Source organism: Salminus brasiliensis, chromosome 18 (assembly GCF_030463535.1).
Source record: "Salminus brasiliensis chromosome 18, fSalBra1.hap2, whole genome shotgun sequence".
In the NCBI taxonomy this organism is placed as follows: domain Eukaryota; kingdom Metazoa; phylum Chordata; class Actinopteri; order Characiformes; family Bryconidae; genus Salminus; species Salminus brasiliensis.
This window is the reverse complement of record NC_132895.1, coordinates 14,002,360-14,030,357: the sequence shown is the minus strand read 5'-3', so window position 1 is coordinate 14,030,357 and position 27,998 is coordinate 14,002,360. Positions and strand designations below refer to the sequence as shown.

Genomic DNA, 27,998 nt, shown 5'->3' with positions numbered 1-27,998 from the left:
GAGGCTATGGGGAAAATTGTGGTTTGGCAACCAAAAAGCTCAAATTCATGTCTGTGGCACCAGATCAGAGAGGCTTGGTCTGCGTTCAGTACGCATTTCCAGAGACGTGCCATCCCAAGCAGTCAGTTTTGTTTTAATAAATCAAAACCTCCCAGATCAAGCCAACCACAGTGCCAGAGACTGATGTCATGTAGAAATGTAAACTTACACAGGGAAAACATTCAGCCTTAGCAAACACACTAATTACAAGAACCCGTTTTTTTTAAAAACATGCTTTCTAAATTGATCACATCCTTCCCCCACACCCCTTTTTTTTAACCCCAAAAACATTTACATATGGCAATTAATAAGAAAATGGCTTGGTGCTAATAACTCCAGGAGGTGTTAATACAAAACAAAGTTTATTATCTCTTTACACGGAAATAACAGGTCTGAAAAAGCATACTCTACACTTGATTGACAGTGCCTACCTTTTTCACATACAGTAGAGGTCCCAATTTTGTCTTTTTTTTTTTTTTTTTGATGGAAGAGAGAACATTCAGCATTGACCAAGACTCTTGACAGGTATTACAGGGACATCTACTGGTGGTGTCCTGTACTGAAGTCCAGCACATGTCTACTAAGTGCATGTTATGTTTCAGCTTCACTTCTGGAGAGCTTTAAAAAACACAAAAAGTGTTCCAGCAGAAAATTAGCTGTCGATTTTTTTTCCATTAGTGATGGAAGGACGAGGCTTTGCAGCGTTTGGGGAGTTCATTTCTTCTGGAAGAATCCCATGATGGATGCCTGTTTGGTTGATTTATTTGCAGCAGCAGGAGCCTTCTTCTGACCTTTCTCTTTAGCTTTCTTCTCCTCTTCTCTTTTTCCAAACGACTGCTTGAGTATGCCTGAATCGCCAGAGGGCTGACTGGTGGCCTTGAAGTCATCTTCACTCTCAGAGTAGGACTCGCTTTCGAAGCCTTTCTCAGTAACTAAAGGTAAAAATAATACTGGGTTTATTTGTTTTGCACAGTATGACAGTAAGGATAATTTTCAAGTCACAAAAGCTTATCCTGGGGAGTAAAAGCTCATCTTCCCTTCTCTCTAAATCCAAGGTCATAAATCCTAGCCCTACAGGGTCAGAATCAAGCACTGCCTGGTCATTTCCCTGTTTAAACACATACCTAAACTAAACCAGATAATTAACTGGGTCGTTAAAGGAGCTGGTAAGGGGGGAGGGGAGGATCATCGAACTGTTGTCATGTTCTTACAATACACAGATCAGCCATAACTTTAAAACCACCTGCTTAATACTGGTCCCCATTGTGCCGCCACATCAGATCTGACCGTTTAAGACATGGACTCCACAAGACCTCTGAGGGTGTCCAGTGGTATCTGGCACCAAGATGTTAGCAGCAATCCTTTAGGTCCTGTAAGCCGTGAAATGGGGCCTCCCTGCATCTACAGGTGCCACTGGTTCACTGGTTGTCCTTTCTTGAACCACATTTAGTAGGTACTGACCACTGCATACCAGGAAAACCCCCACAAGACCTGCCTGATGTTTTGCGACAATTTGGCCCTTGTCAGAAGGGGCTCAAATCCTTGTGCTTGTCCATTTTTCCTGCTTTCAACACATCATCTTCAAGACTTGACTTTTTACTTGCTGCCTAATATAGTCACCCCATGACAGATGACACTGTAGATTAAGATAACCAATGTTTTACCTTACCTGTCTATGTTAATGTTATGGCTGATCAGTAGATTAGCCATAATCAGCAGAATAAGCCATAACAGTCTAGAATTAAACACAACTCAACTTCTAATGATCCATTTCTTTTTAACTTATGATAACTACTGTATATTAATAAGACAAGGTCCTTTAGTAATAAAATACTTATTTTTTAATTATATTTTCAATTAAAATTTCTTTCCAAGTAAGAAAAAAGGGGAGTTCTTTTAGTGAACACTGAGTAGCTGGCATCAGGCACTGTAGCACATTAGTCAAGCTTTCTTTATGCCAAACATAAAAATTACACCAGAGCTTGGACTCAGCGCTTGCCAGAAAAAACATTTCTGCTTGTGGTCTCTTGCTGAGAGTTCCTTCAAATGAATATATAATACAAAAACATGAAATAACTGCCTTGTCTGAACATTATGTTTACTCTCAGTGCTCTTGCCAAAAGAAACACACTGCATTTCTATTACTAGACAAGACAGTGATGCATGTTTCTAATGTTGCTGTATATCAACACTAATAAATCTGTTCATCAGTGCAGAAGGATCTTTTTCATTCAGTCATTCTGCATTACACAGGCTCCAGCTGCTGGTGTACATTCCCAAATAACATTTAGCACCATCCATATTAATCCTGTCCCATGATACACCTTACTCAATTACATTATCCTTACCCATACAGCCTTCGTCGTCAAGAAATGTGCGGGCCTTCAAAACCCGCCTCCTTTTTCTCCTCCTACCTTCTGAAGCCTAGAGGATAAAACATCGACACTCAAGCAAAATTCAGAATGGGGGAGGAAAACAAAACCATACTGTGTCAAGGCTATAAAACAATGGCTGCAATTTGAGAACAGGCTTTTAAAACTAAAAACAAATGTGATCAATTCATTTCATCACAATGCGACAATAACAGGCATGGACAACAAAACAATCTGGTTATTGACAATCCGCGCCTCTGGGTAGATGCTACTTCTTAAGCTACTAGTCCTCAGCATGTTGTAATAATTTTGACTGACAAAGTAAGAAAGGATATTTGAAAATTCTCACATCTTGATGTGAAACAGGCTCTTTCTTTACTTCATTTCTAGGGCTTGGAGTCTGCACTTCTGGCACAGGTGGCGAGTCTGGGATTACTAAGACAGAATGAATGTTGTCAATTATCCTGTTTGAACAGAGAACAAATGTAATATATCGTCTGCTCTCCCTGCAGGGGAACCAGTTGTTTGTTTGTCTTAATTTCAAGATGCATGCAGACATAATGACTATTATCTGGACTGGTTCATAAAAGCCAGACATGAAACCGCTTGGTTGTTTTTCCTACCCTCATCATCGCTGCTGTCAGACTGAGGCTTCTTTATTCTCCGTCTCTTCTTCTTCTGACTGTCCACTTTCTCTTCTTCACTGTCTGAATTCTCAAGCCGCTTTGTTTTACTGTTGTAGAATAACAGAACAGCAGCCATACCATTAACTATAAGTAATTGCACTCACATGCACACCAAGTAACACTTTATATGAGAAATTTCTAAAGCAGTTTAGTGATCACATCTACAGCTTGTGATGACAGCAGAGGTGGACAATATGACTATTTTATCGTATTGCGATATTGAAATTTGGTACCGAGATAAGCTATGCAGGTCATGGACATCCGTGCTTAAAAAACCCTGACTAACTGCACATTTCTGGTGCATTTTTCAGCAAAATATTGCAATTAATATTGTAAATATGTCTTCATATTGTGATAAGATATTTTTACCATATCGCCCATCCCTACATGATCTCTCATGATGTACCGGAAAGGAAGAGACGTTTCTTTTTACGGTTACTGTCCTTATTTTCACAAATGACTGTACTGCAGTAAATAATAAATTCAGTGTTTTAAAAAAATAACTAAACAATAACAAAGTTGAATATTGAATCATGGACAGAGTTAAACACACCATCAAAATATCCAGTGAGCAAGATCTGAATCTTACTTCCGTGTGTCTTTGGAGTCATCCTTCATTGCTGGAGAATCCTTGGGCTGTTCCTCTTTTATGTCCTGTTTGGATTTGGATGAGGCTTGAGATGGCTTGCTGCTCACTGCAGCTGATGATGGCTGAGCTCCTTCAGTCTCTTCCTTGATGTTTTTGTCTGGCTTGCCAGTCGTAACTTTCTCTGCAAATTAAACAGATCAACAAGATGTACAGCTTAAATTTAAATATGAGGATGTGGTTACAGATATGTCAATATCTGATTCAACATACATATCTGCCATATATAACACAACATTGGGAAACTGGGACTAAACCCACCTGGATTAGCATTACAGAGAATGCAGTAAACTAATACAATGCAGACATTTTAACACAATATCCCAGTGGCATCTAAACATTCTGCTCTTCACCAATTATAAGTTTAAAATCTGTTTGATGCAGATTTAGCAAGTTAAAGATACTTACTGTCTGCCGGTTTCCCAAAAAAGTTGTTCATAGCATTAGCTTTGGAAGATACCTTTGCTTTAGGACCTTCAGACTGAAACAACAAATGGTAATTTTTGCAAAACAGCCATGTTTTAAAAGTTCACATGCACAAACTTAATACTGCATGAAGCTATGCAAAATACTGACTTATGAAATGCCATTAGACAATAACAACAAATCAAATTATAAACCTAAGTTATAACTCTCTTGCTGCATGCAAACCTAAGTATTAAAGGACGGCGATCTAATATTAACCTGAAAAATCGAACTAATGAGTTGCTATAATTAAATCTGCAAAAGATTATTGATGCCATAAGCAATATGAGAGAAATAATCTTTAGATTAGCCATGTACTGTTAAGTTGCTTTTTAAAATATGCCCAATAAATCTAACTTACTGGAGACGCATCATCTTTTTGTTCCGTTTTCACTTCCTTGTTGCACTCCTCGCTTTTAGGGGCAGTTTTGTTAGAAAACATACCCATGATGCCCTTAGGCTGTTTAACGCTAGGTTTTGGAGCAGCTGCTGTGTGGTCATTCAGGCCAGGTTTAGTAACTTCCTTGTCTAGAACTTTTTCCTGAACTTTCTGCAACTCTCCTTGGGACATTGGTACAGCGGCTGCACAGCGGATAGCGCTATACCTGCAAATTGTAAAATACCTTAATTAGTTGGTCATCTGTGTGACCATTAAAACAGTCAAGAAAAACATGAGCACTCTTTTCCATCCCATGTACATATTTGCTCATACTGGTTCACACGGATTGTCAATTTTAACTGATTGACTGGTTTTGTTTTTCACAGAGCTGCATGTGCCATTACTACCATTACTACTGCAAAATGTGTTGAATCAGCTTTACTGGCCCTTGATTTAAGTGGTTTAAGAACTACTAGTGAATTACTAGTGTTCTTAAACCACTTAAAATTATTAGCAGACTGCCAGGGGGTAAAATCTGTGACCTCACTTTAATTTCATTGTTCAGGAAATTATTAAATCAATCATAAAATCTCAAACTTCACCACAATTCAGTGCAAATAGTTCTATTTTGGGGAGAGGTGGTTGTTTGAATACATTTTATTATGGGGGAAAAAGAGAGAACCTACTCATTACATTATATTAAGTAAGAACAAGTTTATAGCAACACTTAAAAATTGAGGACTGGAATAAGACCTTAACACAATGTGGTCTTTATCCAGAATGTTAACGTTTTCTCATAATATGCATGAAAACCCGGTTTTAAAAATCACATACTTGTTGCAGTTTTTCAAGTTCTCCTTCACAGCATCATAATCTGTACTGTAGAGTGGACCACTGTCCTTCAACTCAGCTTTCTGGACACTGTATACATGCACACTAACAGTTTTGTCCAGCTTGGATTTCGTATCTGGAAAAGAATATAGGGATAAAGATGTACTCTGTGGAAAACTCATGATTTTAAACTCAAATAATACCTCAGGCTTAATACTAATTAAAGCAATCGGTCACACCACTGATGCGTTGTATGTTCATAACTGCCCTTTGTAATCTCTTTTGTAATTATACAAAATTCTGAAATATGAAAAAAAAAAAATCATACCCTCAAGCTGGTCTTCACGCACAACGGACACCTTATGACACTAAGAGAAATGACAGAAAGGCTGTCTCAGGTAATGTATGGGATAAAATATTTAAAGTGTCATAAAATACAGGTGTTTAGAGCCTACGTTGTATAATTTGCAGATCAGTAAAGTAGGCAAGCAAGTGACTGTCAGTGCTGTAATTCTTATAAGCCATCATTCAAATGCAAGGAGGACTCAACCCCTGTCTCCACGCTTACCATGTTGCCATTCTCTAAGAACTTTCCGGAGACGAGGTAGGTGGCATGCAGCGTAGTTCCAGACCTCTCCTTGCGTCTCTGGTCTAAGTAGTGATAAAGCATCCTGCGACACATCAACAGCAATGTCTGTGCACCTCAAAGACAACTCACTGTAATTCAATTTGAAGAGAGTTGTCAAAGACTTACTGTTTTGCAGTGTTGACATGGACCCCCAGAGTAAGACTGAGCCATTTATATGTGACCTGTTATGACAAAATCATTCAGAGAGGGTGTTTGAGTTTGAGGACATTGAGTAATGGTCGATACTACTGTTCAACCAATATTTCTGCATTACTAAAACTTAAAATAGACTACTTTGACACTCATCACCTAAGAGGAGCAGCTAAGAAGGCTGAAACACTACAATCCCACAGAAACAGCTAAAACATGATATCACATATATGTGTGTGTCCCATTTACATTCTGTCTGTCGGTCCCATAAAAACCTTAATAACAATGTTAATCTGGCAGTTGTTCTTTACATTGCCCATTTTCCATGACTAATGGACCACTGGAAATCACCTGGAAAGTTGCTATATTTGGAGATACAAGTGTTTAACAAGGCTGTGACCATTTGGGGGGGGGGGGTTGTCATGTTGAATGTGTAGACAAAGTCATCCTGTTAGAAATTTTCAATTCCCTACCTACACACCTTCTCTCGCAAGCCACCATCACCATCATCATCCTCATCATCCTGCCTTACCAAGACCAGACCACACTAGGCTGCATAAAAGCACCTGCGATTCTCAATACATGGTTTGGAGTGCTGACAGCACCTCTGGGTAAGGATGGGGACATGAGCAGAAGTGTGCATAAATGTGACTTCATGCCTTCCTCGGTTATATTTGTTTATCTCTCTTGGTTTAAGCAAATTTGACCTCAAATGTAAGTGCAGTTTGACATAAATAGCTAATATTAAATGACGTAAAAGCATCCTAATGGTGACAAGACAAAGACAGACACCAGTAATGTCTCCTATTCAGAAGCAGGAGTTAAAAAAGGTCCAACAACGACCCAAATACCATTTCTAACAAAGCTAATACATCCCTTTAAATAAACAGCCTGGTGGACCAGCTTAAGACTTTACCTGAGCCAGCAGGTCAACCAAACAGTCCGAGCTGGTCAATCAACATAACCAGCCTCACCACACTGGTCCACCAGTACCACCAGCTTGGTCAAACGTGTCATGCTGATAGAGCAGCTGGTAAACCAGCTTGCATACCAGCATCGTTTTTTGCCTGGATGACTAGCACTATATTTTTTAACCAGCTTGACCACCTGAAACCTGGTCTTCACTTCTAATTTCAGCAGGGACATGGCAGTGAGCTAGCGCTAATCACCTTGCAGAGCATCAGTAAGACTAACGCTAGCCAGCTAACTAGCTAGGCGACATCGTTTCAGGAAAGCAGAGGGTCATTTTGCCAAGCAAGAAAATGCTCAGTGTAATTAAATACAGCACTTTTCTCACACACTTTAACTTTAGCTACTTCAACAACCCAACAACGTAAACTCTGACCCTGCAACGTGCAGCGCGGCGGTCCCTGACCCACAGTCCCAGAGCCCGAGGCTAATACACGGAAGATGCTGCATTAAAAGGCGATCATCAGCCTAAAATCAGCGCTCTAAGGAACTTACTATTTTATTCTGATCGTTAACATATTCGTCTATGTTGTCTAAGTAGAGCTCGTCCATGGTCGCGAGAAGCTGAAACACCCTCTGCTCTGTATGAAACGCGGGAAACTTTATTTACTTCCTGTCACATGTGCAGACGCGCAGGGACGCGTTCACCTCTCCCGCCGAACAGCGTGTTCTCAAACGTTTTCCAGGGAGCGTTCAATAGTGGTAGGTTTCACGTCGCTACCTTAGAACACAATCAAGCGTTTTCATAAAAATATTAATTTTGTGAAAAAAGCAGCTTTTAAGCCTCAATATCAAGCATTGCATAAAGCTGAAGTCCTCATTGGTATGTGTGAATTACTTAAAGATAAAAGCCTCCAGTGGTTTTGGCCGACGAGGTGGCTGTTTGTGCCTTTATGGACCCACCACGTTTAGCAGTAAGCAGTGATAGTTTCTCTAAGTGTGAACACGTTGGAAAAATAGTGGGGAAAGACCCTTCAGATCTTTTTACGTGTCTCTGTTGTTCAGGGGTGGGTTTTATGTTTTTTTGCATTGACTTTGTTTTGTGCTTCATGCGTTTTCATAAAGTCATAAATTCTAACTTTATAAAACTCACAACGTACTGCTGTTGGAGAGCCTTGGCCACAGCTTTAAACCCATTAAACTGAAGGTTGCAGTTTTATGGAGTTCAGATGGTGGCACTCATCTCACTCGGCAAACTTATCATTTGAAGTACTCTTTCTCTTTATTAATATTAAGATTATATTAGATATGTACTTTTCAAGGTGATTTAGACATATTTCATGTTGCTCTATTTGGAACTAAACCCCAACATGTATAACCACCAAGACATCATTGCTATTAAAGTTTCTTTCGGTCACTACATGGAAATTCATGCATTATCTTATACTGCTACATGTACTGCTTTATTTCTGTGACTTTAATATTGTAAATTGTAATAATAATAATAATAATTATTATTATTATTATTATTATTATTATTATTATTATTATAACAATAATAGGCATTCATCTTAATTTGGCCGACCTATCATTCGAGGCATCTTCTGTAATTTGAGGCAAATACGACTTTCTGCATGTGAAGTGAAATGTACCTTCATTCTGTTGTCCAGTAGTTGAAATTTAAACATATGACTGGAATTAGACAGTTAAAACGGGTCTGTCAAAAAAGATCCAGCTATGACAAATGGAAGGGGTTTTAGGATAGGCCAAAAGCAATGCCAAATGAAAAAAGTATTTGGATGCAATGTGTAAGTAATTGGCCTGTATCTTAATTTAGGCCAGAAAGTAAGAAGTGGTTGCGGACCACATACACACACACTTAAACTACACACACATGTTCAGGGAATAGAGCCCCCCCCCCTCTATGTGCAATTAAGGGTCAATTTGCAATTATATGTAAATAATATTGTTGTTTTTTTTCTCAGAGTTTTTTTTTACCTTTATTATTTATATTGTGCATATTGTGGTCATTTATCTATGTTTTGCATCTGAGTGTCTTGCTCCTTGTCCCTTTGCTGCTGTGGCAGTGTGAAGTTCCCCATTGTGAGACTAATAAATGATTATCTTATCACTTATCTTATATTATCTTTCAGTGAAAACACTGGCTTGCATTCTTACTTTTGATTAGCAGCTTTTATGAATAGGCTTTATGAACTTATCATAGTAATGGACCAGTTTCCAGACTTTAATGAGGATATTTATTAAACAGTCTGTTCAACACAAATATCAGCAATGCTGTAATATTGTATGATGTTTAATTATGCTGAAAATCACAGTAAGCATTTACAATATCCATATGAGTCGGGATTAGAGCAGGTTGTAGATACAATTCCAAACTTGACATCCCAGGCTGGATTAAGTAGAACTTCAAAGCATGCAGGCTATCGAATTCACTTGATGGGTGTTGCTTCAGCAGATATGCTGCTATGATTTAGCTGATGGCAGTCAAAGGAAATGTGAAACGCAACATCTGGAATGAAAAACAAAACATATATATGAGTTGTTTTTATATTTATTGAATGTTACTAAGAAATACAGGTATTGCTTTAGAATATAAAAACATAAAATAGTAGTGATGTAAGCATTGAATCACAAATAGGACATGATATTTCAACTCACAAAGACCCCTTGCCACAGCCTAATGGTCCAAAATAGAGCTCTGAAGGCAGACAGACTCCTTGTCGACAAACTCCATTGAGGCTGGCACAGCTCCATGGGAAGGATGCAGCCTCATTCTCTTTACCTTAAACAAAAAGGCTTATTGCATTGGTTCTGTATACGACCATATATATATATATATATATATATATATATATATATATATAAAAGCAACCTAACTGAATAACCACAGTAAAGATATTACTATTCATCCAATGGCTAGAGCATGTTTTACATGTTATATAGAACAATATAAAGCATAATGTACAGTGTAATCTTGTGTTGTTGTTTTTTAAAGCAATGTCGTCCTACAAACATTAACAAATAGGAACAATACTCACAGTACAATGTTAAGACAGCCAGCAGGACCAGAACCAGAACGCACTGAAACTTCATGGTTGCTCTTAGTTTCACTACACTCTGAGAACCTTGACCCATTATTGTGGTCAGACAGTTTTATTTTCCACATATTGCCGAGGGAGGAGTGAATCCAATGAAAATCAATATTGGATTACATGGCTGCATGAATAGCAGTACTGTTTTTTAATCACATTTGGTAAAATTAGAAAGTGCTTCACTGCAAGAGGTATTCATGGCAGGGTATGTAACGCGATGTGTGCTGCACCAGATTATCAGAGTTGGGTAAAAAAGAAGTTTTCACCTGATCTCCAGCACATGCTAGTCCTGATGGTAACAATTTCCCACTATGCATTTTCAGAACCTCAGAATGTAAAGGTCGCTCAGGGGAATGTGATATTGATATCTTATTTTTAACAAAAGATCAAAAGATCGTAATCAAAACATCTGTGTTCATTATTGTAACTGTTTGTTCATAATTTATGACTTCTGGTTTCAGCATTGACGCCCAGTAGGATTCCAGTAGGGATGTTTTAATTCCGCTGAAAGCTAGTTAGTAGTCATCTGGCTCGCAGATCTCACATTAGTCAGCAATCAGAAAAAGTTCAGTTTGACATGATTATTGCTTAATAGAGTAGTAATTGGCCTGCCAGTTATTTAGTAGCTATTGGCTCTGGAAAATGACTAGTTAAGACTAATAACAATTTATTAATAAGCAGTTAATGACCAAATACTGCATTGAAAAAGGCTTAATAAAGGGTTTACAGTGACATTGTAATGTCCCCATGTACTGAATTGTTACCCATAAAGCACACCTGGTCTTATTTTACACTGTGATACATATGGTAATGGTAAATAGTATTGGTAAAGTTGATTTGGACAAAGAGCGACCTTGGGGAATCTAACCCCTGAATCAAACCCCTGACTTTCTAGGTCATTGCAAAGCTCCAACTAATATGCTTTATAGTGACCACTATATGATAAACAGTCTGCAAACATAGTCCACACAGGCCAGACTCTAAAACAGGTTAAAATGAGCAATACACTTGGTCGTCAGTTTGCTTCCCATACATAAAGTGGGAGTTAAGCACAAACATGTGAAGAGGTTAGAGCAGTTAGAGGAAGGTTAGGAAGGGAGAAGGTTGGGCTTGCTTAATCTAAATACAGGCTAAAACATTTTGGGCACACTTTGGGCACAGGCCTGTTTATTAAACTAGAAGGGCTTCTGCATGTGGTATTTATCAGAACACATAAATGGTCAAGAATGCAGCTGTTGAAGTTTGTTTGCCACTTTATAGTTTGGCATCTTTGTTAACATTTAAGTGTACATATTTTTGTTTACAAGAGCCATTTGTGAGTAGAGGATAACCCAGAAACACTGAAATGTTGTTGTGTTCATGAGTTTTATTTGGTTATAGCCCGCTGTCCTGCAGTGCAGGCCATAGTTTCCACTAATTGACCTTATCCAGGATAGCCATTATGCCTAAACCTCGAGCTACATGAAGCCAAAGTATCGGCATTTAGGTCTAGTATCTGTTGCATTTTGGGGGACAGGTGTTTTATGGTGTTTTATGGTCATGGCTGATGATAATGGCTCTGTCCACTTATATTGTGTTTTTCTCAGAAACGCATTGTTCAAGGCTACCTTGTTATTGCTGTGTTCCTGGGGGAGCTTGGGGGACAGTGTAGTCTTTAGGTGTTCTTTGTTGGAGTCACTTATGCTCAGTCCATCAGTAATTGAACATCTAGTTGTAACTTAATAGAATAATCAAATTTACATTCTGCTAACTTAAAGTGCTGAAGCTTAATAACAGAGTTTTATGCAGTTCTTTTATATCTCAAACTAAATAACCCAACCCTGGAGGTATTCTTCATGCAAGTTTAAATTCCAACCCAAAACTAACACCTTAATTAGCCAATAAAGGGATTTTAATTAGGTTGGATCCAAAAAGGAAGGTAGCTGTTCAGGAGCAGGGATGGAGACTACTGTTTTATATGTGTATACATATATACACATATTCACACATACATATATACAAACTCAGAACAATGTCTAAAGCCAGAGTCTGGTAATTTGGTGGTAATTTCAGTGGCAGGGGTCTACATTAGACCTGACGAATTTGTAATCATCTTGGTATGAAGTGGGCCACCAGAATGAGCCAGTGCTCTGAATGCCAGAACTAGGTGTTCCAAAACTCTGCGTTTTAATCAAGAGCGAGCAAACTCTTTACTCTGGGACAAGCTGAAGGGACAAACTCTCTTAATCTCTCTCTCTCTCTCTCTCTCTCTGAATTTTCTGTTCACTCACTACTTATTTAGGTGGGTTACTGTTTAAAATACATGAAAGAGCATGTGCTTTAGTGTTCGATGTCACGATGGAAATTAAGCGGGTAAAGAAATAGGGGCTAGTTTGTGCTAGTTTGAGATTTAATCGTTTAGATTTGCTATATTCCACGTTGTGATTACCTAAAGACCAATAATGCACATCCTCCAAACTTCCTCTCTTCAAATGGCCACTAGAGCATTTAGGAAACCAACATTTATTTAATTTATTTAAATAAATTGTATTTATTTATTTAAAACATCTGTATTCCAACTTATTCATGGAATTATCTAACTAGCCAGTCATGTGGAAGAAGTGCAATCCATATAATCACGCAGATATAGGCCAATAGCTTCAGGTAAGTTTCACATAAACCATCAGAATGGGGAAAAATGTGATCTCAGTTATTTTTAAGTGCATTATTGTTGGTGCCAGAAATGCTGATTTGAGTATTTCTTGAACTGCTGAGTTTAGTCAGAATGGTGCAGTGGAGAAAATCATCCAATAAATGGGCGATTTTCACTTGTTTCCAGAGCGGCTGATGCCAATGGCTGTCATTTCCAGATGTTGATGAGGAATACGTTTACAGTATTTCTAAGCAAAAGACACCTACAATCAGTAATGAATATGTATACAAAATAAAACTGACAGTTCCATGTTTAGTGTAGATATATGAACACAGAACACTTCTTGTTGTTATAAACTTCACTCTGAATACCCAAACATGAAAGCAACAAAACAGCAATGATGTTATTGCAATTAAGTGAAATTAATTGAAATCAATTTGTCATTTAATTATATTTTTGTGCACACAGACCTTAGTTTTTACATTTTCCCGGAGCACCTCCCACAAGATGTCTTGGGAAACATGGTCAAAAACATTTCCCAAGTCAACAAAACACATGTAGACTGGAGAGGCAAACTCTCATGGCCCTATCTATTTGAACTCCATGTCCCTCTTCAAGAATATGTCAGAAGCTCTTTTGGAGATGGAAGTTGAAACAATTCAGAATAGAGTCTATTCTGCCAGCCATTCCCAACAGACCTGTTTGGACCTCCCAGGTCTGTCTGGCCGTTTTCCCCACCACTGGATCCAACTCACCACCAGGAGGTTAGTTGACAGGTCAGCACCTCTGTTTACTTGGCTGAAGTAGATGACAAAGTCAATCCTTGGACCCAAGACTTATGAGCAACTTACGAGCAACAGTGGAACATGGTGTTTGTTATGGATAAACCATGACCAGCACAGAAGTCCAGTCACTCTTCCACAGGTTTCCCAGTCATTGCCCATATAAGCATTGAAATCGCCCAGCAGAACAATGAAGTCAGTGCATGGGACCCCTTCCAGAATTCCATTCACATTCTTCAGGAAAGCCAGATATACTGAACTGCTGTTGCACACATATATGCAAACACAGCAGTCAAAGAGTTCCTCATTGCAACATGAAGTCACATTGAGGTGACCCTCTGATTTACTGGGACAAACATCAATTGTGCGGCTGCCAGCCTGGGACAGCCTCCCCATATCGGCCAGGCACCTCTCACACTGGGCAACTCCTGAGTAGGAAAGAAACCATACTTTATCGAGGAGTGTAATTCCAGAGCTCAACTATATCTATATCTATCAACCTTCTGTACAACCACATCAGATTTCTTACCCTCTATGACATTAAGTTCCACGTACAAGCAGCTAGTTTCCTTCACCAAGGTTAGAGACACAAAGGGCCCTCTGTGTTTGCCCTTTGCCACATGGCCATTGCACCTCACCCCCAAAGCAGACCTTGTGGTTGGTTGATCCACACAGTCCCCCCTTCTTGTTGGGGGCTGATTTATGGGAAACAGGATTTGTGGGTATATAAAATGATTAATAATTTATATGATAGTGACCTCCCTGGATCCAAGCCCCTAGTGAGCATGCCCCTATGGTGACAATGGCATAGAAAAACTCCCTCTAAGCCAATCAAGGACAAATTAAGAGTCACAGAGGGAACCAGAGAGAGAGGGAGGGAGAGAGGGAGGGAGAGAGAGAGAGAGAGAGAGAGAGAGAGAGAGAGAGGGAGAGAGCGAGCGAGCAAGAGAGAGAGAAAGAGAGAGAGAGAGAGAGAGAGAGAGAGAGAGCGTAAGTCATGAGAACAAGCCGTTCTAGTAAGAGAAGGTATCAGCCAGGCATAAGTCAAAGCAGGCACATGACACAGGCACATGACAACCAATCATGCAATACTAGATGCAGCACCAGGAGCGGATATTTTTCAGGGTTCGTTATAAGCAAACCCCAGACCACAGATTTTGGGAGGACCAGAGATCCTGTGTTCAAAAACAGCTTTCACGCCAAATGTGCCATACGTCTGGAGCAAGGGAACCTGGATCTGGAAAAAAACTCTAGTGTAAAAGTTTAAAGAAATTTGATCTTTATTAGTTTTGTATTTTATAATTTTTTTATGACAATTAAACACACTCTTTATTCCTCACAATTATATCAAATGTATTTGTTACTCTGCCTTTGGCACAGATGGATGTAAATGACCACAGAGTTCTAATTGGGTGCCCTGTATTGCACTTGCATTAAAAAAGCAAACCAGCCTAAAACACTACATGTAACTCAAACAAAAAATGAATGGTCTGAGACTGACCCATTCATATAGCTAAATAGGTATTTAATATATTTTAGATATTTAAGTTGTGTGACATCACAAAAACAGTTCATTCAAATAGGCTGTTGTTCCGCTAGTTTCTGCACACAGACTGGGCAGTAAATTGTGCTTTAAAAATTATTACACACTGCATGCAATGCAAATTAATGGTCACATACTGCACCAAACCTTTTCATTTGTTTTACACACACTTACCAGAGTAAACGCTGCGCCCAATGTGATTTAGCACACTGATCAATGACTATTTATACACTGATTTACCCTACAGCACAGAGACCAAACTCCTTATACACAAGTACATCCTGTTTCATTAATAGCCTTTTAATTTATCCTTATTTCCCCTACCAGCCTCTAACCCCCTCTACTATATAATTCCCAGAATCTTTTTTTATTATTATTATTCTTATGTCTCCCTCTCTCTTTCTCTCTATCTCTCTCACTAGTTCATTTCTCTCTGTCTTTTCCTCCATTGCTTTTCGGCCTTATAGATGAAGAGGGGTGGCACTCAGAAATGAGAGATTAGCTCTGATCAGTTCTTCGCTCTAAATGTGATAAATACTGGCTTTAATGCCCTTTTGAAACATGTGCACATTTTTAATAATCATAAATATCAGTTCATAGAGATCTCTCAGTATGTTGTGAACCACTCTGCAAGGCAACCACAATATGTGATTGCGTGACATACCATCTGGGAGTGTGTTTGGAGTGAGATGTGGCCTTGATGTGCCCTTCAGGCAAACTATAAAACACAAATACAGTAAGTGTGTGTGTGTGAGAGAGAAAATGACAGTGTTTATGAGGATCTATGTAAGAGCATGTGTGTTCTTCACCTCTACACTGGAAGGGTCAGTTGTAACTCATAGTCTATGTGGACATTTTTTGTGCTGTTTCTTGGAAGGAGCAGACACCTGAAATCTGTTCAGCTGCAGAACCAGAACCCAACAGGAAGAGAGGGAGAGAGAGAGAGTTGTAGGATCACCATCTAGTGTTGTACTGCTGAACTTCTATTTCTGAGTTTAATTATAATATAATAATTGTGCTTCAGCTGATGCTGAAGTGCTGCTGATTGGTCAGTGATGGTCAAGTTAATGCAGCACCACAAACACACACGGCTCATGTGAAGTGGGGTGTGTCAGCGTACCTAGGCAGTGTGTGGAATGCCCTCCTGCAGCTGGCATATCTGTATCCATATACCCCACACCTGCACTCAATTCCCTCCTCGTCCTACAAATACAAACACTGTAACCACATAAAAAAAAATCAGTAGGTGTGAGTGTGTGTGTGCTTACACTAAAGAAGAGATTCAGGCAGTCCATCACTGAACCCTGAGATTCCAAAGCCAAAGCGAGGTCATTATACTCCTCCTTCCTGCACTTCTCAGCTCCACAGCTGCACACACACACACACACACACACACACACACACACACACACACACACACATTTAAATGCAACTCAATAAAACACCTGCGGGAGAACAACACTCGGCTACGTTCACACAGTTGGTAAAGTGGCCCAAATCCAATTTTCTCAACTATCCCTTAAATTAATGAAAAATAATTTATTAATTAGTATTAAAAAGATAATAATTAATGTGACCTATCTCCAACATTCGTCTGAACAGTTCACGCTCCTAAACTGACATGTGTAAAAGAACCATGGTTTACATGAAGCTCCGGTTTCATCTTTACCAGCATCAAGGAGTTCCAGTGGCTGACAGATGGGCTCACCACCGAGGACGTGATCATTGTTTTTCGGCCACAAACAATTCTTTGGTTTTACGTCCTTGGTTTCTTTAAACATGGTTTTTAAGCTTTTTTAAGATTTTCCTTTGATGCTGCAGCAGCACACTCCTGTGTCTGCATTTGGCTATTTCTTTAGAAATTCCTTCAAACACAGAGTGTTTGTGATTTGTGCATTCACTGTTGTCTGTTGTCCATTTCTTGTATCCTCAGCAAATAAGAGTTGGGAGAGTTGGAATTACGTAAAAGTGAAATCATGAATTCTGATCTGGCATTATCACTTTTATTAGTATGTGCTTGATCCTAGATCAGTTAACTAATGTTATTTAATATTAGTCAATCAATCGATCACAAATTATTTAATCTCAGGAATAGATTGAGGGGAACCCTCTTTTACAATGCAGCTGAGCAATAATTACAAAATAAGAGACTGAATAAAACAAACAAGATAAAACAACTATGAATGAAATACATTAGCTATGAGATAACAAAAATAATACAATATAATTTTGATTTAAAACTGGGAAGGGAAACAAACATGTAAGAAGCAATTATACAACATCAACGGCAATCAAATATATATGACTATCAAATCAAACGATATGTAAAATAAAAACTATTACATAAAACACAACAAAAATGAGTGAAATATTAGAATGGAATGAAATAAAAATATATATTTATAAATAAAATGAACATATTTTGTCAAAATTTGACAACAAAAGTTGTCTTATCCTCCTTCTCATTCATCTGGAAGAGCTAAAACTGCAGCAATCCTACAACTTTCCAAGACATTCTCTGGATGACGTTGTGGGTTGATGCTTTCATTGCGTGATAATGTAAAAAGCGTGCGCTCAGAATTTGGGTTTTCACTGGTTTAATGGAAGTTAAATGACAACTGATCTACACGACTGTAATGTCAAATTACAAATTACAAATTCACATCAAAGTAAAGAACCATGACAGACGACTGATTTGGTTGATAAGTGTGGGAATGTAAGTGGGAATGTATCGTGGGAATATACATCACATCAAATTAGGCCCAGAACTCAAAGCAAGACTCTTTTGAAACTGAGAGTTAAACTGTAAAGAGATGCTCAGTTAAACTCTTGTTTATAAAGCTTGATTTCTTGGTTACAGATTTTGCTTTCTGGTCTGGGCTTTGTTTTGACGCCACAAAATTCACATCACCCCAAGTGGATTTCACACTTGTAGTGATTGAGTTTGTCAGGGATCTATAAACCAGGGTGAAAACGATTATTATTACAATTATTTGTTTGATAGCAGCATCGTAAGGTAAACAGCCGCCAAAACACTATGACTATCTATGACCCCACAACTAGGCAGTGCCACTGGACTGGGGGGCGCAGGTGTGGTGTTTAGCCACAGAGGTGGAAAGGACATTGATCCACTCAAAACATTTATTTGGGACACTGCACTGTGGCAAAGTCTCTCTGAGGTTGTGTGGCTCTCATTTCTCACTTAGCACAAGTATGGATGTGAACGAGCTGGTGAAAGCTTGCTTATGTAAATAATGGAATGTGAGCTAATCAATTAAAGGCATTCAGTCACAGTCTAGGCAAGCTGCTTCTAGCCCTGTTGCTGTGAAAGAGTGGGGCTTCACATCAGTAACCCTGTGTGGTGTCTGGTTTACCCTGAACTTTCCTTCATAAAAAACAAAACTCAGGACTTTTTAACTAGCATGTGGTCTTTTCCAGTGGAGTCCACCAGAGGGCGTGATGGGATTATGCATTTCTTGATCCTGCTGTTTACCTCAGCAGTGTGTGTAATTCTGCTGTAGGGTCACTTAGTCTAAAACTATTTGGATCACAAGGTAGAATTTTCTAATTCAAAGGTCTTGCATATTAATTAATCATTTTTAAATGTTCATAAGCACACTTCTCAAATTCTATTTACTAATTTTAGATTTAGACTTTGGTGATACCAAAGTGACACAGTTAGTGCTAGCATTTTGTGTAGTATAAGCTACTTAAGTTATTTAAATATCTAAAAATTCTATTATGTTAAATATATTAGAATAAGCTATACATATATAATTAATTGTATAAATACTGTAAATTAGTTTAATAAAATACCCCACACTCATATCTTAGTGTTTCATGAGTAAGGGTCATTAATTCTGATCTTAAAAAACAAACTGAGATTTGTCTGCTTAACACACATACTAAAATGGTAAAGACAGATGTGTTGGATCAGGTGAGTTTAAGCCCTGGAAATCACCCGTCAGTGCTGAACTTACTAACAAAGTTTTTGAGTGGTATGAATTTGTCCAAGACACAATAAAGACTAAAACGTAGCTACAAATCTGAAACTGCTAATGCTTCCAGGTTTGCAGTGCTTTATTTGAAAGTTTACACATCTCAGTAAATGCACTATAGCAGGGTTGGGAAACTGGAGTCCAATATACTTGGCTGATGCCTGTGCTCCAACACAAGGGCTGTCAGAAACATAACAAAGGCGGCCTATTATAAGACAGGAAGGCACCTAGCTATGTACGAATGGTGTTTCCACATTTGACTGATTTTAGAAGACCAGCTAAAGATTAGCTTTAAACTGTCAGTATTTTTTTAGATAAGTACTGATGCTTAATAAATGTACTTCAAACTCATTGTAGTTACTAGTACCTTCATAATGACCATGCCTTCTAATTCACCAACCAATGACCAGCAAGGAATTAAGCCATTTACATCTATGGCATTTAGCTGACGCTCTTATCCAGAGCGACTTACAAGGTTACTCGTATTACAGAGGTGGGCCAATATAGTGTTAGGAGTCTGGCCCAAGGACTCTTATTGGTGTAGCGCAGCATAGTCAGCCAGACCGGAATTTGAATCCTGGTCTCCCACATGGTGTTGTAACTCAGTGGCAGGTAGTGGTGTTATCTGTTGCACCACACCAACCACCGCCAGCTACCATTAGGTCAAATCAGGAATATCACCCACCACTACACTGTAGACGATTGTATAAATATATTGTATGTACATGCAGTTACATAATATTTAAAATAATAAAATCTAGCTCAAAATATGTGCAGTATCACATGATGTACTTTGCCATATCTAATGTACTTTGACATATTTCAGGTCAAGAAATGAATAATATACAATGGCAGTATTCATAGTATTCATACCTCTTGAACCTTTTCACTTTTTGTCACCTTACAACCACAAACTTAAATGTATTTTATTGAGATTTTAAGTGATAGACCAACATAAAGTAGCACATAATTGTGAAGTGGAAGGAAAATTTTAATCAAACGAAAATCTGAAAAGTGTGACATGCAAACGTATTACTTTGATACCCCTAAATAAAATCCAGTGCAGTCAATTGGCTTAAGAAGTCATTAATTAAGTTAACAGAGTCCATCTGTTTGTAATTTAGTCTCCGTATAAATGCGCCTGTTCTGTGAAAGAGATAAAGTTGTGTAGTTTAAAGCAGGGTTAAGTTATAAAAACTTCCCAAAATCCCAAGCTTTGAGCATCCCAAGGAGCCCTTTTCAATCCATCATCCATAAATGGAAAAAGTACTCTACAACTGCAACCCTACCAAGCCATGGCCGTCCTGACTGATCAAGCAAGGAGAGAACTGGTCAGAGAAGCAGCCAAGAGGCCCATGTTCACTCTGGAGAAGCTGCAGAAATCCACAGCTCAGGTGAGAGAATCTGTCCACAGGACAACTATAAGTTGTGCACTCCACAAACCTGGTCTTAATGGAAGAGTGGCAAGAAAACGATTGTTGAAACAGTTTTACAGTTTGCCACAAGCCATGTAGGGGACACAGCAAACATGTAATCAGATGAGACCAAAGTAGAACTTATTGGCCTAAATGCAAAGCGCTATGTGTGATGGAAAAGTAACACTACTCATTACCCTGAACACACCATTCCCACTGTGAAACATGGTGGTGGCAGCATCATGTTGTGTGGATGCTTTTCCTCAGCAGGGACAGGGAAGCTGGTCAGAGTTGATGTGAAGATGGATGGCGATAAATACATGGCAATCCTGAAAGCAAACCTGTTGGAGGCTACAAAAGACTTGAGACTGGGAATGAGATTCGCCTTCCAGCAAAACAGTGACACTAAACATACAGCTAGAGCTACAGTCGAATGATTTATATCAAAGAGTGTTAGAATGGCCCAATTAATGTCCTGACCTAAATCTCATTGAGCATCTATGGCAAGTCATGATAACGTTCTCCATCCAACCTGGCTGAGCTTGAGCTATTTTGCAAAGAAGAATGGGCAAAAATTATGTCTCTAGATGTGCAAAGCTGATAGAGACATACCCCAAACGACCCAAAAGGTATCTCTACAAAGTATTGAAATATAAAAAATACTTTTTTTTCATGTCACACTTTTCAGATTTTTATTTGATTAAACTTTTGAAAACCATGTATCAATTCAGCTCCTTTACTCCTACTCCTACTCGCTCCTACTTTGTGGTTGTAAGTTGACAAAATGTGAAAAAGTTCATGGGTATGAATAGTTTTGCAAGCCACTGTAGCTTTTTAATTACCTATTGTCATATATCGTAGTACAGTATCCTACAGTGTTGCCCAAATAACCAGAATTAAATGTAACAACAAATGCAAACACAAATGCTAAAATATAAATGTTAAAAGTATTTGTTTAGAGAAAAAGATCTGCATTGACAGACTGAAAAAATTACCTGTCATTTTTTATAAAGACCAAGGAACTCTGAACCTTCCTGAATGAGATGGCAGTTAAACAAAACTACTGTGTTTAGGCCAACTAAGAGGTTTCTGCAAGGTTTTCAACTAAGAGCTTTCGCAATTTTTGAACAAAGTGTGTCCTGACTGGACTTAATTTTATGCCATATATTATGGGATTGACAATAGGAGGGATAACCAATACCAAAACTGAATTAAAGTGGTCTCTATGGTCCCTCTATAGAAGAGGGTGAGGATGGGTGGAGGAAGACGGGCCTTTCTCAGCTTCCGGAGGAAGTAGAGATGCTGCTGGGCTTTCTTGACTGTAGAGTTGGTGTTCAGGGACCAGGTGAGGTTCTCCCCTAGGTGGACACCAAGGAACTTGGTGCTCTTAATGATCTCCACAGAGGAGCCATTGATGTTGAGTGGAGAGTGGTCTTGTCTTGTTTTCCTGAAGTCAACAACCATTTCCTTGGTCTTCTCTACATTCCAGTGAAGGTTGTTGACTGTACACCAGTCTGTCAGCTGCTGCACCTCCTCTCTGTATGCTGACTCGTCGCCTTTGCTGATGAGACCCAGCACAGTTGTATCATCGGCGAACTTTATGATGCTGTTAGAACTGTGTTTCGCAACACAGTCATGAGTCAGCAGGGTGAACAGCAGAGGACTCAGTACACTGCCCCCCAGTGTTCATTGTGATGGTGCTGGAGCTGCTGTCCCCGAACCGGACTAACTGGGGCCTCCCTGTCAGGAAGTCCAGGATCCAGTTGCAGAGGGGGGTGTTGAGGCCCAGCAGGCTTAACTTCCTGGTGAGATTCTGTGGGATGATGGTGTTGAATGCTGAACTGAAGTCTATGAACAGCATTCTGACGTAGGTGTCCTTCTTCTCCAGGTGGGTAAGGGAGAGATGAAGGGTGGTGGTGATGGCATCGTCCGTGGAGCGGTTGGGACGATATGCAAATTGCAGGGGGTCCAATGAAGAGGGCAGTTGGGTCTTGATGTTCCTCATGACTAGCCTCTCGAAGCACTTCATGATGATGGGCGTGAGAGCTACGGGACAGTAATCATTGAGGCAAGACACCGTGGACTTCTTCGGCACGGGGACGATGGTGGTGGTCTTGAGGCACGTTGGGACAGTGGAGCTGTGCAGGGAGACATTGAAGATGTCCGTGAGAACATCTGTCAACTGGTCTGCACACTCTCTGAGCACTCTGCCGGGGATGTTGTCTGGTCCTGCAGCTTTCCGTGGGTTGACTCTGCGCAGAGTTTTCCTCACATCCAGACACAACACCTGCTCGTCTGGCTTGGGTGTGATCTTGCTCACCAACGTGTTGTTCTGTGCCTCAAACCGTGCATAAAAGTCGTTCAGGGCATCGGGGAGGAAGGCATCACTCTCACAGGACGGTGGCATTGTCCTGTAGTTTGTGATTTCCTGGATGCCCTGCCACATGCGCCGCGTGTCACCCGTGTCCTTGAAGTGGCTGTGGATTCTCTGGGTGTGTGTGCGCTTTGCCTCTCGGATGGCTCGTGACAATTTGGCTCTTGCTTTCCTCAGGGCCGCCTTGTTACCCACTCTGAAGGCTGAGTCGCGGGTCCTCAGTAGCGCATGCACCTCAGGAGTCATCCACGGCTTCTGGTTTGGGCGTGTGGTGATGGTCTTGGAGACAGTGACATCATCAATACACTTGCTGATGTAGCCAGTGACTGATTCTGTATACTCCTCCAAGTTAACAGAGTCACCTTCAGTTGCAGCCTCCCTGAACATGTCCCATGCAGTGCACTCAAAACAGTCCTGAAGGGCAGAGATGGCTCCTGCCGGCCAGGTTTTCACCTGCTTCTGAACTGGTCTGGAGCGTCTGATGAGAGGTGTGTATGCTGGAGTCAGCCACACAGACATGTGGTCCGAGAACGCGAGGTGGGGGCGGGGCTCCACCCGGTACGCACTGGGGATGTTTGTGTAAACAAGGTCCAGCGCGTTCGCTCCTCTCGTTGCAAAGTCCACATGTTGATGGAATTTAGGGAGGACTGACCTGAGATTTGCGTGGTTGAAATCTCAGGCGACAATGAACAGTCCGTCTGGATGTTTGGCCTACACGAAGCATGACTACCCCACCGGGAGTAATCTCTGCCCCTTTCATTTCAAAGTTAACACCAACATCTTGGGTTGTTTCCCTAGACATGGACATGGAATTGGTATAGAAGAATAAAAGACTGATGCAAACTCACAACAATCATAATTAGACATTTCACACAATTTAAAGATCTTTTCACTACACTATCAGAGGTAACACAGTGAAAGCAGGCTTTGAGGTAGCTAGACAGGTGAGACTGTTGATTAAAGGGTCTTCATTTGGGCAGAATGAAGCTGTTTTGAAACTGAACAACAAAACAAATATACTAGTGCATCACAGAAAAAGTAGAAAAAATCTAACAATTTTAATATCGTAAAAATATATATTTTTTTGTTCATAATTTACTTCCAACTCATGTTTTATATTTATTATACATTATATTTTAAAATATACACATCTCATTAGATGCACTATAGCAGGGGTGGGGAACTGGGGACTAGGGGCCGGGATCCAACACAGTTTGCACACAATGACTGTCAGAAACATACAAATCTACACACCATTTAAAAACAAAACCAAGAAAACAGAATACTGTGTAAAGCACTGGATAGCAAACCTCCAGTACTATCAGGCTTTGTCAAGGACTAGCAGGACGGCTTTGCTCAAACACTGACACTTTATCTTAACAGCCCTGAGTTGAGGAGCACTGTTATTATCATTAACAATAAGAAACGTAGCATAAGCACACTGTGGATTAAATGTAAATGGTCAGTTTATATTTTATATTTATATTTTATATTTTATTCTTAAGTGTTGTTGTCATCAGCCAGCACCGGCAGTAAAGCAAAACAACTGTAGTGACAATGTGCAAAGTTGTTTCAGTGTGCACATACGTACCTTTTTAGGGATAGATTGTTTTAGATAAATGCAGGTCATGTTTTGAATGTAAACCGTCGAGAGAGACAAATCTAATTTGAGCAAAAAATTGGAATTGATTATTGAGTCTTTTATGAGCCTTTTTGTGAACATAGCCGTTGTGTTCTGCTAGTATTGTATTTGTCTACTCTGGGAGGGGGAACTTTGTGGGGACTGAGCTATGTGTGTCTGTGTATTTGTCTTATTTGAGAATTCTGAAATAGCTAACATACTGTTAACTGAAAGCATATTCGATTATATCATCTTCCTTTTTATTACTAGGCAGGTATTTAGGCCCTGAGCAAGCTGTTGAATAAAGTGCACCAAGATCTTTAAAAACTATTTATATCAATCAAACAATATAGAGGGGTATGAAGCATCCAGTGGAACTGTGTTCTCTGGAATGATGGTGCTCCATTCAAAACATTTTGAGATGAGTTTAGGAGGTGGGGTGGTGACTATTCAACATCCTGACCTCAGTTACGCTCTTGTCACTGAATGCAATCAAATTCTCACAGCAATGCTCCAAAATCTCATAGAAAGCCTTCCCTGGACAGTTCTTCTAACAAAAGCAGGTTTTTAATATCCTTGATTTCAGAGGAAACAATAAATGAGCAGGTGTCCCAAAACATTTGTACATATATTGTATTTTATTTATGTTGAATAGATGGCACCATTTGAATCAGGACATTTAACGCTACTTCTCAGTGTAGTTTAAATATCTCCATTTATTATCAGAGTTTATATGATCTATATATATTTGACCCCATGTATATTTTTGATAAGGTATAGATGGGGTATGTATTTCATTATTTAATTTTTTTTTTTTTTACCAATGTAATGAAAAGGAAAAGTAGGGAATAGTGAATGTCTTTTTAATTCATAGTAAAGATAATCCAAAAAGAACTGTATGTGTGTGTATAACTTAGCATATGAAAGTATATGAAAGAACAAGCGTAATATTGACTTTTGAAACATAGCCAACAGATGCTGTCATACAGAAAAAATATATATAACACCCATATTAAACATCTACTGTATTGAGATCTGAAAGTTCTGAAGTTCTGTACACCCTCACAGCAAAACACTCATTCACATTGTATATGCACTATTAATCATGCAATTAATGTTTTGTAATAGCTGCAACTGCATTTTGGCCAGTATGACACATTCCCTGAAACATATAGGTAATCTTGGTCCTAATTGGACCCATTATAGTTCCGTATATCAGAGGATTTACAAAAGGGGGTATAATTAAATATGTGATTGATACAAAGTTTTGAAGTGTCTGAGACACATACACTGTCCCAAAACGAGTGTAAAAAGCATCAAAAAGTGTCCAGACTATATAATTCCAAAACCCAACCAAATGAGGTAGGCATGTGCTCTTAAACTTTTGGGTTTGTTTGGATTGTTTGCACACCATTATTATTTTAACATAAGAAAAAAAAACAAAAAACACAAAAACAATGAATACACAGGTGAACAATCCATTGAGCACAAACTGAGCAGTGTCAGTTTTGCATGCAAGTCTTTCTAAGGACATATGGTCACAGACCAGTTTGTTAATCTGCGTTCCACATCGAGGAAACCTGAGTGTCATTAAAATGGTAATTAAAGCTGCACAGCAGGGAAACATCCAAATGAAAACAATGCACTTCCAAACCATTACTGTGGTCATAATGCTGTGGTAGTATAGGGGCCTACATATTGCCAAGTATCTATCAAATGCCATCACAGACAGATTAGTGAACTCACACATGGTATAAGTGAAAATGACAAAATTTTGAATGACACATTCCTGTAATGAAACCAAATTGGTTTCCACAAGTAGATCATAGAGGAACTTTGGGTAAAATCCTGTGGCTCCATATAATCCATGAATAAATAAATTACACAAGAAAATATACATGGGTTGGTGGAGGGATTTCTCTAGAACAATGATCAAAACCGGAGTTATATTGAGAAGAACAGTTAGAAAATATGCTGGCAGGGCAAACATAAATATAATGAATTTGCTAGTCCAGGTTGTTTCATTAAGAGCAGTAAAAGTGAACATGGCTGCAAAGGAGATGTTGTCCATTCCACCTTAAAAAAACAAAACAAAAAAAAACATTTTTTGTTTAACATTTACAATTATACAAGAAGGTATTTTTTTTATTACATTACATATTATTGTTACCATGTATTATATACACTTTCAGGTATTAGCAATGGAAATAATTTGATGAAAATTCTAAAGTAGTACTAAACAACGTACATACAAGTGTAGGCAGGGAAACAAAGGGGTGTTGGACACGTCTTGTTCTGTCAGTCAATGTTTTCCCTCAACCGTTCCTATGCAGTGTCTAAAGTGTCTATGCAGTCTTTATACACTCTCAGCACTGGGGTGATACCAACAGGGGAACAGTTTTTTTATTTGTTTGTTTCTTGAAAGCTAACACATTTACATATATCCAGCAACACATTCAGTTAATGAGTGGGAATTTGCTCATAGTAGCTTAGCTTAGACAGAAGTTGTTGATCAAAGCTCTGGTAGGTTAACACATTTTTAAAAATTTGTTTGTTTTCAGGACAAAAGAATCTGGACAGAAATAAATGCAAAATAGTGAATAATAAACATATTAAAAATGTTGTTTCATGTTCATTCTTTGTTATTACATATGCAATGTATTAGCCTAAACAGTTTTTTTTACATAATTAGTTTGCAGCTATAGAATACATCATGAATAGTGGTGTATATGTGTACATAGTTACAGTTTTCATTTTTAACCTTTATGTCTTCATGATAATAGTGTATGTCAAGAAATATGACATTCATATAAAAATGAAGAAATGTGGTATATCCTTAAATCATCAAAAAATACACACAATTAAAAAACTACATGGCACTGAACTTTGCCAAAGGCATATGTTTCTGTTTAAACCTGGGTGAAAGTAGCATGATATATCCAGTCGAGTGTAATTAGTATACATTATTCATGTCAGACGGCAAATGGCATGTGCCAATAAAGAAATCCTCACTTCTGGAATATGAACAACTGACTTCAGTTGGTTAATAAAATGTGCAGCTTAATGTGAAGACAACAAGTAAAAGCTTGATCTTACGTCTTTTCCACTTTTGAAAAAGTCTCTAAAAGCTTAAGGCCATTCATAAGTGGGTTTAGAAGAGGTGGGATAACTAGAATCTCCACCTGGAAAGTGTTCTGCAGATGCTCTGGAAAATCTTTTGATCTACCTCAATAACCTTTACTACTGTATGGGCTTTTACAATGTTGTGAGATTCTAAAGGCCTACGCATTGCTACATATCTGTCATAAGCCATCATAACTAAAGATGTATCCTCACACATAATGGGTGTGTAAATCACAAATATCCATGTAAAACACCCCACATATGATATCATAGGTGAGGGTGATAATAAGTC

The 27,998-nt window shown here is 38.9% G+C and overlaps 2 protein-coding genes across 2 annotated transcripts; both read right to left on the bottom strand.

The window, feature by feature from the left end:
* Nucleotides 1–384: 384 nt before the first annotated feature.
* pold3 (polymerase (DNA-directed), delta 3, accessory subunit) lies at nt 385–7,775 on the bottom strand. Its single transcript, XM_072661614.1, has 12 exons — nt 7,661–7,775; nt 6,173–6,228; nt 5,987–6,089; nt 5,747–5,786; nt 5,422–5,554; nt 4,570–4,813; nt 4,152–4,224; nt 3,687–3,867; nt 3,035–3,144; nt 2,761–2,846; nt 2,388–2,463; nt 385–971 (listed from the first exon to the last, which is right to left on the bottom strand). Exons 1-12 carry the CDS (start codon nt 7,715–7,717, stop codon nt 754–756), a joined length of 1,377 nt encoding a protein of 458 aa, XP_072517715.1. The 5' UTR covers nt 7,718–7,775; the 3' UTR covers nt 385–753.
* A 13,891-nt stretch (nt 7,776–21,666) lies between these two features.
* On the bottom strand, nt 21,667–26,654 carry LOC140539745 (olfactory receptor 1D2-like). The gene is made up of 2 exons (XM_072662504.1): nt 25,845–26,654; nt 21,667–21,822 (listed from the first exon to the last, which is right to left on the bottom strand). The coding sequence occupies exons 1-2, from the start codon at nt 26,652–26,654 to the stop codon at nt 21,667–21,669; spliced, it is 966 nt and encodes a 321-aa protein (XP_072518605.1).
* Nucleotides 26,655–27,998: the final 1,344 nt, after the last annotated feature.

What these genes read in the sequence shown, in the direction of transcription:
- LOC140539745 (XM_072662504.1), bottom strand. Translation starts at nt 26,654, where the DNA reads ATGGACAACATCTCCTTTGCAGCCATGTTCACTTTTACTGCTCTTAAT. An exon ending in CTCAGACACTTCAAAACTTT is followed by an intron (nt 21,823 to 25,844) that starts GTATCAATCACA and finishes CCTCTTCTATAG; the next exon opens with AGGGACCATAGAGACCACTT.
- pold3 (XM_072661614.1), bottom strand. Translation starts at nt 7,717, where the DNA reads ATGGACGAGCTCTACTTAGACAACATAGACGAATATGTTAACGATCAG. An exon ending in GCGTGAAGACCAGCTTGAGG is followed by an intron (nt 5,555 to 5,746) that starts GTATGATTTTTT and finishes ATTCTTTTCCAG; the next exon opens with ATACGAAATCCAAGCTGGAC. An exon ending in AACTTGAAAAACTGCAACAA is followed by an intron (nt 4,814 to 5,421) that starts GTATGTGATTTT and finishes TACAATTTGCAG; the next exon opens with GTATAGCGCTATCCGCTGTG.